The sequence below is a fragment of the Macaca nemestrina genome, chromosome 2 (genome assembly GCF_043159975.1).
Source record: "Macaca nemestrina isolate mMacNem1 chromosome 2, mMacNem.hap1, whole genome shotgun sequence".
In the NCBI taxonomy this organism is placed as follows: domain Eukaryota; kingdom Metazoa; phylum Chordata; class Mammalia; order Primates; family Cercopithecidae; genus Macaca; species Macaca nemestrina.
Genome location: NC_092126.1, coordinates 136407612 through 136420499, shown reverse-complemented (window position 1 = coordinate 136420499; position 12888 = coordinate 136407612). Strand labels below are relative to the sequence as shown.

General features: G+C 44.6%; 1 protein-coding gene across 6 annotated transcripts in view; it reads right to left on the bottom strand.

The window, feature by feature from the left end:
• Positions 1-12888, bottom strand: part of LOC105479588 (glucoside xylosyltransferase 2) — a 91394-nt gene that overhangs the window by 66450 nt on the left and 12056 nt on the right. For 5 of the 6 annotated variants that reach the window (XM_011737607.3, XM_071092085.1, XM_071092087.1 and 2 more), the window contains exon 2: positions 4478-4670. In XM_011737607.3, the coding sequence (XP_011735909.1) occupies positions 4478-4670 (193 nt within the window). The remainder of the gene's footprint in view (positions 1-4477; positions 4671-12888) is intronic. The other variant, XM_071092084.1, reaches the window with a different exon arrangement.

Sequence of the window (12888 nt, the reverse complement as noted above, 5' to 3'; positions counted from 1 at the left end):
TGAAAGCTGATTCACTCACATGTCTAGACTTTGGGGTTGGCTGTTGGCTGGAGGCCTCAGTTCCTTTCAGGGGCAGGCATCCTCACAAAGAGCCAGGCACTTCTGCCTGGCTTTTTATCCTTTTTATGACACATAGCATTACATTTGGCATAATGTATTTCATACATACATACATGTTTGTGTATGTATGTATATGTGTATGTACATATATATGTAATATATTAACTGTTGCCTTACAACAAATTACCCCAAAACTTAGTAGCGTACGATCACAAACAGGCCAGGCGTGGTGGCATGTGCCTATAATCCCAGTACTTTGGGAGGCCAAGGCAGGAGGATCACTTGAGCCTGGAGTTCAAAACCAGCCTGGGCAACACAGGGAGACCCCATCTCTACAAAAAATAAAATATTAGCCAGTGCCGGGCAGAGTGACTCATGCCTGTAATCTCAGCACTTTGAGAGTCTGAGGCAGGTAGAACACTTGAGGTCAGGAGTTCAACACCAGCCTGGCCAATGTGACGAAACCCTGTCTCTACTAAAAATACAAAAATTAGCTGGGCGTGGCGGCGCGGCTTGTAGTCCCAGCTACTTGGGAGGCTGAGGCAGGAGAATTTCTTGAATCCAGGAGGCAGAGAATGCCGTGAGCTAAGATCATGCCACTGCACTCCAGCCTGGGTAACAGAGAGAGATGCTGTCTCAAAAAAAAAAAAAATTATATATATATATATACACACACACAACTTATATATATTTAAATATATATAATATATATTTTTATTAGCCAGGCATGGAGAGGATGCTGAGGCAGGAGGATTGCTTGAGTCTAGGTGTTCAAGGATGCAGGGAGCTATGATTGTGCCACTGCACTGGGCAACCGAGTGAGACCCTGTCTCAAAAAAAATAAAAAGTAAATAAAATAAAACCTCAAACATGTAGGATTTTACATAGTTTCTTACGGTTGAGAATGTACGAGCTGGGGTGTTCTGCCTCAGGGCCTCTCATGAGATTACAGGGTTATGGTCATCTGAAGGCTTGAAGGGGCTGGAGGATCTTCCTCCCAGCTCATATACAAGTGTTGGCAAGGGGCCTCCGTTCCATGCAGAGGCCATGCAGGCCTCTCCAGAGGGCTACTCTGACACGGTAGCTGGCTTCCCCCAGACCCACTGATCCGAGATAGAAGGTGAAGTGCCTTTTGTAACCCAATCTCATACCATCCCTTCCGCCCTGTCCTATTAGTCACACAGAGGACCGTGGGACAGTGTAGGAGGGAAGTATACCAGCGTGTGAATAACAGAAGGTGGGACCACTGGGGGCCTCCTTGGAAAGTACAACCTGCTAAACAGATATGGTTACACGTACACATCTTCCTTCCCTTCCCTTTTGTTTTTGTTTGTTTGTTTGTTTGTTTTTTGAGACAGAGTCTTTCTCTGTCGCCCAGGCTAGAGAGCAATGGCACAATCTCAGCTCACTGCAACTCCGCCTCCCAGGTTCGAGCAATTCTCCTGACTCAACCTCCTGAGTAGCTGGGGCTGCAGGCACACTCCGCCACACCAGCTAATTTTTGTATTTTTAGTAGAGACAGGGTTTTGCCATGTTGACCAGGCTGGTCTTGAACTCCTGACCTCAGGTGATCTGCCCGCCTCTGCTTCCCAAAGTGCTGGGATTACAGGTGTGAGCCACCACACCCGGTCCTTCCCTTCCCCTTTTAAAGTCCAAGTCTGTATTTTGTTCTGCTCCGTCCCCACATCTTTGCTTTTTAGCATGCAGCAGGTACTCACTAAGTACTTGGTAGATGGATATTGTACAAGACATGAGTAGTGTTTGCGCATAGCCAGCTTCCCTTCGTTCCGCCCCACAGAGCACTTCTCAGCCCCCCACAGTTGGATGGGCTTGTGACTACTAGCAAGTTAAACATGCATGGAAAGACCTGTGCCACTGCCACACTGCGGGAATGAAAGGCGGGGTTATGACTCTCTAGTCTCTTTCCTGCCATGGCATCCCATGAACGATGTCAAATGCTCTGGTAAGTGTAGCTAACACATGAATAGCCTCAGTCTACTTCCGTCCCAAACCTGAGGCTGTGCAGAATGGAGGCTCTGCCCCCTGGGAGACAAGCTGCAGGCACATGAAAAGTATCTGAGTTTTGGGGGAGTTGTTACTGAAGCCTGACCTGACCTATCCAGATTTACAGATCCACCATCTCTTTTGGCAAACCTGCTAGCCTCAAGTTGCAGATGGGGAAATGAGGCTCAAAAAGGCCAAAAGACTAACCCAAGGTCATATAGCAAGTACATACTAGAGGTGAGTTCTGAATTTGAGTCTTCTGTCTACTAGTTCAGGAGGTGGTATGGTATATCGATTAATTCCTTGGAAGGTTGAGCCAATAAACTTGACCTGAACCCTGATGAGCAAATCGCTAAAATTCTCTAAGCTCAATGATCTCAGTCTGTAAAACTGGGATATAATAATTACCTTCTTCAAAGGTTACCTTTGAAGATTATGAGGATTAAATGAGATGAACTCATAAATCATAAGCCCTTAACAAATGCTATATACTCTCATCATCATTTCCCTTACACTTCAGCCTCTGAGCTAACTGTATAGAGTTGCAGCCTTTTTCCTTCACGCTTCCCCTGATTCCGATCCTTTACAAGGCATTTTCCAATCAATTCCAAAGCCCCCAGACTATTTCCTCCATGGTTTCTCTTGGTAAAGATGTCAAGGCGATTTTTTTTTTTCCTATCAAACATAACACATTTTCCATCTTTCTATTATTAGCCTTTCTCTGCCCAACATGCTTTTATTGGGCATTTCTCATTAGTGCAGCTAGCCTGGTGACAGCATACAGCACTGTTGACTCAAGTTGGTAGACACAAAGCAAACCAGCTTCTCGCTCTGCCACCATTTGAAAATGTACTGCAAGAGAAAACTCTCAAGGAAAACAAAGCCTGATCTGCAAAGGTCATGTGTGTACCTACCCTGGGGGAAGAGACCTTTCCAAAGCTCTTCTTGTGTACTGGAAAAACTCCTTACCTATTCTTCAGTATGGGAATAGTCAAATAAATGAGGACATAGCCCCGTAATAAAATAGTATGTAGTCACCAAAAAGAATGAGGTAAGAATGTAGGAGTACTGACTGGGAGCAATGCTGATGATACAGTTTTCAGTGCAGAAAAGCAAGTTCCACAACAATATACACAGTATAATCCTGATTTTGTAAAAGAAATACAATTTAATCAGGATATATACATATGTATGTAATTACACATATGCATATCTATATGTACAAACATACAGATACACAACTGTATATGGAAAAAAAAAAAACAACCGCAGTGGCTCATGCCTGTAATCCCAGCACTTTGGGAGGGACAGGCAGGTGGATCATTTGAGGTCAGAAGTTCAAGACCAGCCTGGTCAACATGATGAGACCCCGTCTTTACTAAAAATACAAAAATTAGGGCCGGGCGCGGTGGCTCAAGCCTGTAATCCCAGCACTTTGGGAGGCCGAGACAGGTGGATCACAAAGTCAGGAGATCAAGACCATCCTGGCTAACACGGTGAAACCCCGTCTCTACTAAAAAATACAAAAAACTAGCCGGGTGAGGTGGCGGGCGCCTGTAGTCCCAGCTACTCGGGAGGCTGAGGCAGAAGAATGGTGTAAACCCGGGAGGCGGAGCTTGCAGTAAGCTGAGATCTGGCCACTGCACCCCAGCCTGGGCGACAGATCGAGACTCCATCTCAAAAAAAACAAAACAAAACAAAACAAAAATTAGCCGGGCATGGGGGCGTACACCTGTAATCCTAGATACTCAGAGGCTAGGCAGAAGAATCACTTGAACCCAAGAGACAGATGGTGCAATGAGCTAAGATCGTACCACTGGACTCCAACCTGGGCAACAGAGTGAGCCTCTGTCTCAAAAAAAAAAATAAATAAATAAAAGAAAAGAGAAAGAGAAAGAGAAAGAAAAAGGAAAAAGAAAAAGAAAAAAAAAACAAAACAAAACTAGGGGCTGGGCACAGTGGTACATGCCTGTAATCCCAGCACTTTGGGAAGCCAAGGTGGACAGATTGCTTAAGCCAACCTAGGCAACATGGCAAAATTCTGTCTCCATTAAAAAACATACAAAAATTAGCCAGGCATGGTGGTGCATGCCTGTGGTCCCAGCTACTTGGTAGGCTGAGGTGGGAGGATCACTTGAGCCTGGAAGGTTGAGGCTGCAGAGAGCTGAGATTGTACCACTGTATTCTAGCCTGGGCAATAGAGTGAGACCCTGTCCTCATTCAATCTTCACCATATCTCTATGAGATAGGTGTAATTATTCCTGTATTACCAAAAAGTGAGGCTCAGAGTCAAGTGTTCAAGGTCACACAATTGAACATGCAGCAAAATACATTAGTCAACAGAATATGCAGTTCCTAAAATGTAGTCTGTTTGTACTCAGTAAACACTGTGCCATGATTTCTGCAAATTCACCTGCTTATCAAACTCGGGCTTCAGAGAGTCTTCAGTGAAGATGTGAAATTGGATCTTCCTGTGGCTAAAGAGCACAGCTGATTTGAGCATGACCAGCGTCTCCTCCAGCCGATTGCCACAGGCCACCACAGCCAGGTGGATCCAGAGCTCGGGTGGCAGCACAGCTTGGAAACTCCTGGGTTCTCCAGGCCTTCTAGGAAGAAGGAAGACAAGTGAAAGCTATTACTAAACTCAAAAAAGTAAAAACAACAAAAAACCAGCGAGTGAATGGTTAGAACATTTCAAAACATGATCAGGCACAATCTGTTATATTTTATAAAGTGATAAGCATTTTGACAATTCTTCCTGCTTAGAGAAAAATACCATTTATTCCCATATTTATCCTGGCAATAGCAGGATGAGTCACTGTTTGGACTGCTATAGGTGTCTGAGGCTTTTTCTGCCAGCACTCAGCTGTCTAGTGCCTGCTGGCTGCCTACTGGCCCATGTTTGGAAATAGTATTGCTAAACTTCGACAGCTGACACAAGGGCTGTGGAGCTCCCACTTGCACAGGCCGTGGAAATTAGATTTGAATGCAACTTGAACAAGAGGAGGGTGGGTTGTGGCTTTCCCATGTGAAACGAGCAACACGATATTCCCATCATCTGGATGTTTTTAGGTTGGGGTGGAATGCATGACCACTGGACCAAAGCAAGTCATGCAAGTCTGGGAGGTGAGAAAAGAAAACAACATATGTGCCCTGACTACATCTCAGGAGAGTCTTGAAGAAACAGGTGTTAATCCTGACTGTCTCGCCAATACTGGTGAGGTGGTGGGTATGAAATTCATCTTCCAGTATGAAATTCACATTAATGAGAAACAGGCAGGAGAGGGGGCAGGTTAAACTGAAAATGATCAAGGTATCATATACTGAGTTAACAGCTGACAGAGGGATAGGGTCCAAGGGTCCAGAATCATCATCCAGCTATTTCCTAGTAATAAAAGATTTGTTCCAGACCAGGGGATGCAGCCAAGCCTCAAACACACCACAGAGAAACATTTGCAGGCAAGTTGGAAGAAGTTGGCCTGGAAAAGGTGCCCTGAGACAAATGAAACTAATTTACTTGCACAAAAGATTTGGAGACCAGGGGAACTTGGATGTCAAATGCTACCATCCTTCCAAAAACTTCGAGTTCAATCAGCTTGCTGCTCCATTATTCACTGCATGGCTGAATAATGGCAGTCTTGCTCCAGATTTCTTTCACCAGGAGGAAAGTTGAAGATGTGGGTGGAGCATTTTGGAAAGCTTCCCAATTTGATTACTTATGAGCATGCTTAGCAGAAGCACAGTCTCATGGCTCAGCTAAGACCAGATGCGGAGAGTTACTTGGATTCCATCTACTTTGGGGATCACAGGAAAAGACAGTAGAGACATCTCAAGTATCTCTGGAAATTGTCCACTTCTCTCCATTCTCCCTGCCATTATCTGGTGAGGCCACCATCTCCCTTCCCTTGGATCACTGAGACAGCCCTCTGGGTGGTCCACCTGTCTCCAATCTTATCTTTAACCCCCAGCCTATGCTTTCTCCTGGTTGGTGCCAGGGTGATGTTCCTCTAAAATGCAAATAGGATTGTGTTATTCTCTTGATTAAAATCACGCAAGGGCTCCCCAGTGCCCCCAAGATCAAGTCGAAGCTGCTGACTATGGTTGCTACTTACATCTCTCACAACTGCCCCCAGTACCCCAACCTGGAGAGGCGGCCATTCATAATCACAGTCATATTCTGTTTCACTTCCAGCGCAAGTGACCACGCTGTGTTGCCTCCAGGTCTTGGCACATACATTGTCTGTCTCTCTTTATTTCAGAAATGCTCTTCTCTGCCCTCTTTTCCTTGCTAACTCCAGACCATTTATTCATCAACAAATCTTTACTAAGTACTATTATGTGTAGGCATTATAATAGAAAGACAGTAGTGAACAAAACAAAGACGCCTGCACTGGAGGAAGTTACATTCTGCAAGGAATAAGGGAAACACAAAAATAAATAAGAGTCAAAGTAGATGGTAACTAAATAATTTATATAGAAAGCTAGACAGTAATAAGTACTATGAAGGGAATACATAGTGGAGCAGGATGGGGGTACCAGGAGCGGCTGGCAGGCTGGGGCAGCATATTCCCGACAGTGCCAAGTTGGAAAAGGCCTAACTAAGGTGAGCTCTGCAAATGACCTACAGGAGGGGAGGTAGGGAGCCATATGCACATCTGCGGGGAGGAGCATGCCACGCAGAGGGGACAGCAGAACAAAGGCACTAAATCAGGGATCTGCCTGAAGAATGTGAGGACCCCTGCCTACAAGACTCACAGGCCTGGTCTCTTCCTTGGCTTCATGGGTGGGTTTTCATGTTTGCTATTTAAGCCAACTCCCAATTCACATGTGAAGGATATGTTAAAGATGATGCTAAAATGACAGCCAATCTCTAAAAATCAGTCAAGACACTAGCTGAAAAACACTACGAAAGAGATTTAATGCAAACTCATTTGCTTAAGATTATGCCCAATATTTAGGGATATGCATATGATTCAAATGGACTAAGACCATAAAGGCAATCACTTAGATATCTTAAATACGAACACCCTCACCTGCCCCCAAACAGAACGACTCCATCTAGTTTAGCTTTACATATCAGGCTTCTGCAAGGATAACAAGTTTTAATCTTAGTAATCAGGGAAGTACAAATCCAAATAATAAAGAGATTTATTTTTATTTTCAGACTGGCAAAAATTACAAAGTAAAATAGAAGCTGGACCATATTGAGCTTTCACGTGGATATGGGGCAGGGGACAGCTCAGGCGCTGGTGGGGGGCAGTGTAAGTTGGACTGAACACTTTGGAGAGCCATTTGGCAACATTTAACACAGGTGAAGATGGATGTACACCCTCCACCCCTCCAGTCCAACTCCTGCATATATAACCTGAAGAAAATCTTGCACATTTGCACAAGACCTATGCAAGAATGTTCACAGCAGTGCCGTTTATTGATAATGAAAAATAGGTAATAAACTTCAGTGACTATGCAAAGGAGAAAAGTGAATATATTCGCTATGTTTTTAAAGTGAATACCATATAGCAGTGGAAAAAAATAAACCAGACTGATATGTACCAACATAAGGCCAAAGAGGATGAAAAACAACAGGCCAGTGCGGTGGCTCATGCCTGTAATCCCAGCACTTTGGGAGGTCGAGGTGGGCAGATCACTTTGAGGTCAGGACTTTGAGACCAGCCTGGCCATCATGGTGAAACCTTGTCTCTACTAAAAATACAAAAATTAGCTGGGTGTGGTAGCATGTGCCTGTAATCCCAGCTACTTGGGAGGCTGAGGCAGGAGAATTGCTTGAACCTAGGAGACTGAGGTTGCAATGAGCTGAGATGGTGCCACTGCACTCCAGCTGGGTGAGAGTGAGACTCTGTCTCAAACAAAACAAATGCAGGAGAATGGTTATTTTTTTCCCTTCCCTCCCCTCCCTCCCCCCTCCCCCCTCCCCTCCCCCTCCCCCCTCCCTCTTCCCTCTTCCCTTCCTTTCCTTTCCCCTTTCCTTTCTCCTTTCCCTTCTCCTTTCCCCTTTCCACTTTCCTTTCCCCTTTTCTTTTCTTCTTTCTTTTTTTTGAGACAGAATCTCACTCTGTTGCCCAGGCTGGAATGCAGTGGTGTGATTTCAGCTCACTGCAACCTCAGCTCACTGCAATCTCTACCTCCCAGGCTCAAGCAATTCTCATGCCTCAACCTCCTAAGTAGCAGGGACTACAAGCGGGAGGCCACCATGCCTGGTTAATTTTTTTTTTTTTTTGTATCTTTAGTAGAGACGGGGTTTTGCCATGTTAGCCAGGCTGGTCTTGAACTCCTTGCCTCAAGTGATCCGCCCGCCTTGGCCTCCCAAAATGCTGGGATTACAGGCATGAGCCACCATGCCCGGCCGGATAGTGGTTATTTCTGATTAAAATCTTAATCCTTAAGTCAAGTGGTGGGCACTTCATCTTGTTATTATCTTTACTTTTTGTGGCCCCAAACTATTTGACTTTTTTTTTTTTTAATTAAAAAAAAGCATGCACTGCCCTGCAAGACAGTAGGTCACCTCTTCTCTTCTTTGCAGGCTTCAGTGATTTGGGTCTGCACAGTACAAAAAGCAGGGGCTAGGGACAATCTTTCACAGTGTCTGGTGACAGGTACTAAAAAAGAAAAATAAAACCTCTCCTGGTGCCAGTTCAAGTATCAGTGGTTGGGATTTAACGAGACCTCTGCTGGCCTCACCCTATTACTTCTCACATTACATGAAAAATCTCAGGCTTTAGGTAATCAGTGTTAGTGCTGTGCAGTCACAATGCATAATAAAGTTTAAGGACACCGGTGTGGTGTGCCTTTCACCACCTCCTACTGATGGCACTCTCAAATGTCACTCAAGACTGTGAGGATCCAGGGGAGTGCAGTCTAGGTACCTAGGACCCCTTAACCCCTTGAATGACTAGGATTGGGCAGGGAATGGGTGATAGGGAATTCTAGCACTGCTGTGACTGATGGTTAATATTTACGTTCTTATTTTTACTTTATAAAAGGGGACTGGAGTGAACATTTGCTGTCCAGAAATTTTAAGGACCTGTTGCTAAGGGAGGGGCTGATGGCAACGATCCTGGTAACCATGCTGGTACAGCCTGAACAGGAGTCAACCTATCACAGTGGAAAAGCAGAGTCGGATGATGGCAGGGCAGATCTCCCATGACTACGTGGATCTAGGTGCACCTGACCCTAATCTGGGGCAGTTTAGTTATTAAGCCAGTAAACTCCCTTTTGCTTAAACCAATTTGAAACAAACTTACAACTTAGCAATCAAAATAATAAGAGTCATAACATAGGTCCTAAAAAGATGTTTCTAATCAACTTTGACTCTTCCTGCCTCGCTCATATTCACTTCATTTATCTTTTGAAATGCCCACTGAACCCATTCCCTCCTTGTTGCTCACTGCTATGACCCCTGCCCAAATCGTGACCATTCTTCCAGTTTTGTGGCTGGAAGAGATGCCAGACACCATGTAGGGCAGGGGATTCCCTACCTGGCCATGCATCATAATCATCTGCAGTGTCTGTTATTCTGCAGACTCCCAACCCACAGAGATTCTGATTCCATGGGTCTTGGGTGAGGCCCTGGAGTCTGCATACTAACACACTTGTACTACACACCACTCATATGGTTCAGCTATGGTCAGGAACCAGGGATCTGAGCTCACATCTCACCTCTCCTCCTTTCCTTAAGACTTACATTTCCAGAAATGGAATTGGAATTACTGAGTTAATATCTATGATCCTTTCAAGAAAGTAGCAATTTTGATGGTTTCTCAAATTTACCCAAGTTCTAAAGGAAAGCATCAGACTACGAGAAGAAAGCAAAAAGTGTAACAAACACTACCCCAGCCATCTCTGGATTACCTGTACTATGTAAGTGGAAATGGTCTTGCGTAAGACCTACTGCCTCCTAATTTCCATGTATTCCAATGGGGTGATGCATAGGTGTTAGTAAACATTTAGACTCCAATACAGCAAGTAACACCGAGTTACACAGTGAGAAAGCTATTCCATTTGCGGTGCTTTTTCAATAACACCAACAACAATAAAGTCTCAGCTTGATGCTTTTTAAGAATTTTAATATTTTCTTACTCTTTTTTGTTTTGTTTTGTTTTTTGAGACGCAGTCTCGTCGTGTGGCAAAGGCTCGAGTGCAGTGGTGCGATCCCAGTTCACTGCAACTTTGCCTCCTGGGTTCAAACAATTCTAGTTAGATACCTACAGGAACTGAAAACATGTGTCCACATAAAAGGTTGTACACAAATGTTCAAATAGCAGCATTATTCCCAATAGTCAAAAAGTCCAACTTAAATGTCCATCAACTGGTAAACTGATACATCAAATATCTATACAATGGAATACTATTTGGCAGTAAAAAGGAATCAAGTATGATATGATGTGTGCTACAACATAAATGAACCTTGAAAACAGTAAACCTGTGAACGTAATGACAATGTAAAAAGCCACATATTTTATGATTCCACATATATGAAAAGTCCAAAATAGGCAAAGCCACAGAGACAGGAAGTATATTAATGAGGCGAGGTGCAGTGGCTCACCCCTGTAATCCCAGCACTTTGGGAGGCTGAGGCAGGTGGATCACTTGAGGTCAGTAGTTTGAGACCAGCCTGGCCAACATGGAGAAACCCCATCTCTACTAAAAACATAAAAATTAGCAAGGGGTGGTGGTGCTTGCCTGTAATCCCAGCACTCTGGGAGGATGAGAAAGGCAGATCACTTGAGGCCAGAAGTTTGAAAACAGCCTGGCCAACATGTAGAAACCCCGTCTCTACCAAAAATATAAAAATTAGCTGGGCGTGGTGGTGCATGCCTGTAATCCCAGCTACTTGTGTGGCTGAGGCAGGAGAATCCCTTGAACGCAGGAAGTGGAAGTTGCAGTGAGCCAAGATCGCACCACTGCGCTCCAGCCTGGGCGACACAGCAAGACATTGTCTCAAAAAAATAAAAAATAAAAAGGTAAAAAAGTAGATTAATCATTGTCAGGAACTAAGGGGAGGGGCAAATGGGAAGTGACTAATGGCTTAAGAGGTACAGGATTTCTTTTTAGGGTAATGAAAATGTGAAAATGGCTGGGAGCAGTGGCTCATGCCTGTAATCCCAGCACTTTGGGAGGCCGAGGTGGGTGGATCACGAGGTCAGGAGATCGAGACCATCTTGGCTAACATGGTGAAACCCCGTCTCTACTAAAAATACAAAAAATTAGCTGGGCGTGGTGGCAGGCGCTTGTAGTCCCAGCTACTCGGGAGGCTGTCAGGAGAACAGAGTGAACCCAGGAGGCAGAGCTTGCAGTGAACCGAGATCGTGCCACTGCACTCCAGCCTGGGCGACAGAGCAAGCAAGACTCTGTCTCAAAAAAAAAAAAAAAAAGAAAATGTGAAAATGTTCTGAAATTCGATGGGGGTGATGGAGGCACAATTCTTTGAATAAACTAAAAATGACCAAATAGTATACTTTTTTTTTTTTTTTTTTTTTTTTTTTTTTTTTTTGATGCAGAGTCTTGCTCTGTAGTCCAGGCTGGAGTGCAGTGGTGTGATCTTGGCTTACTGCAACCTCTGCCTCCCAGGTCCCAGTTCAAGCAATCCTCCTGCCTCAGCCTCCTGACTAGCTGAGATTACAGGTGTGTGCCACCATGCCCAGCTTTTTTTTTCTTAGACAGAGTCTAGATCTGTCACCAGGCTGGAGTGCAGTGGCATGATCTCGCCTCACTGCAACCTCCACCTCCCAGGTTCAAGCAATTCTCCTGTCTCAGCCTCCTGAATAGGTGGGACTACAGGCGCCTGCCACCACGCCCGGCTAATTTTTGTATTTTTAGTAGAGACGGGTTTCACCATATTGGTCAGGCTGGTCTCAAACTCCTGACCTCAGGTGATTTGCCCACCTTAGCCTCCCAAAGTGCTTGGATTACAGTGGTGAGCCATCACACCCAGCCAATTTTTTTGTATTTTTAGTAGAGACAGGGTTTCACCATGTTGGCCAGGCTGGTCTTGAACTCCTGACCTCATGATCCGCCCACCTTGGCCTTCCAAAGTGCTGGGATTACAGGTGTGAGCCACTGTGCTTGGTCCAAATTGTATACTTTTAAAAGGTACTTGAGTTAAACTGCAATAAAGTTGTTATTAAATAAATAAATACATCAATGCACTTAACGTTTATAACATGGATAGATGTTGTAAAAATTTTTAAAGCAGGTAATGGTAGTATAGCAATATCATAAGAATTGTGGGCCAGGTGTGGTGGCTCACGCCTGTATTCCCAGTACTTTGGGAGGCTGGGGCGGGTAGATCACCTGAGGTCAAGAGTTTGAGACCAGACTGGCCAACATGGTGAAACCTCGTCTCCACTAAAAATACAAAAAAAAAGTAGATGGGTGTGGTTGCAGGTGTTTGTAATCCCAGCTATTTGGGAGACTGAGGCAGGAGAATCGCTTGAACTGGGGAGGTGGAGGTTGCAGTGAGCCGAGACTGCACCATTTGCACTCCAGCCTGGGCAACAAGAGGGAAACTCCGTCTCAAAAAAAAGAATTGTGATGCCATGTGGGAATGAGTGAGGTTTGTAAAACGTTGCCCTAGTTGTCCTGGCTCAAGTGTTCCCCAAGCTCAAATGAAAAATGATATTCAGAATAACACAGAAGGCTCGGAGGGAGTAGCAACTTCCATGCTTCCTCTCCATGGTGCCTGAGACAAGCGTCTCCTTAATCGCTTAGAAGTCTCAAGCGTGCGACTTAATTAAACTTCAATTTCTGGAGTGTATAAATAATGAAATACGGCATTTATGTGTAGTGCTATTTACTTTGTAGCCT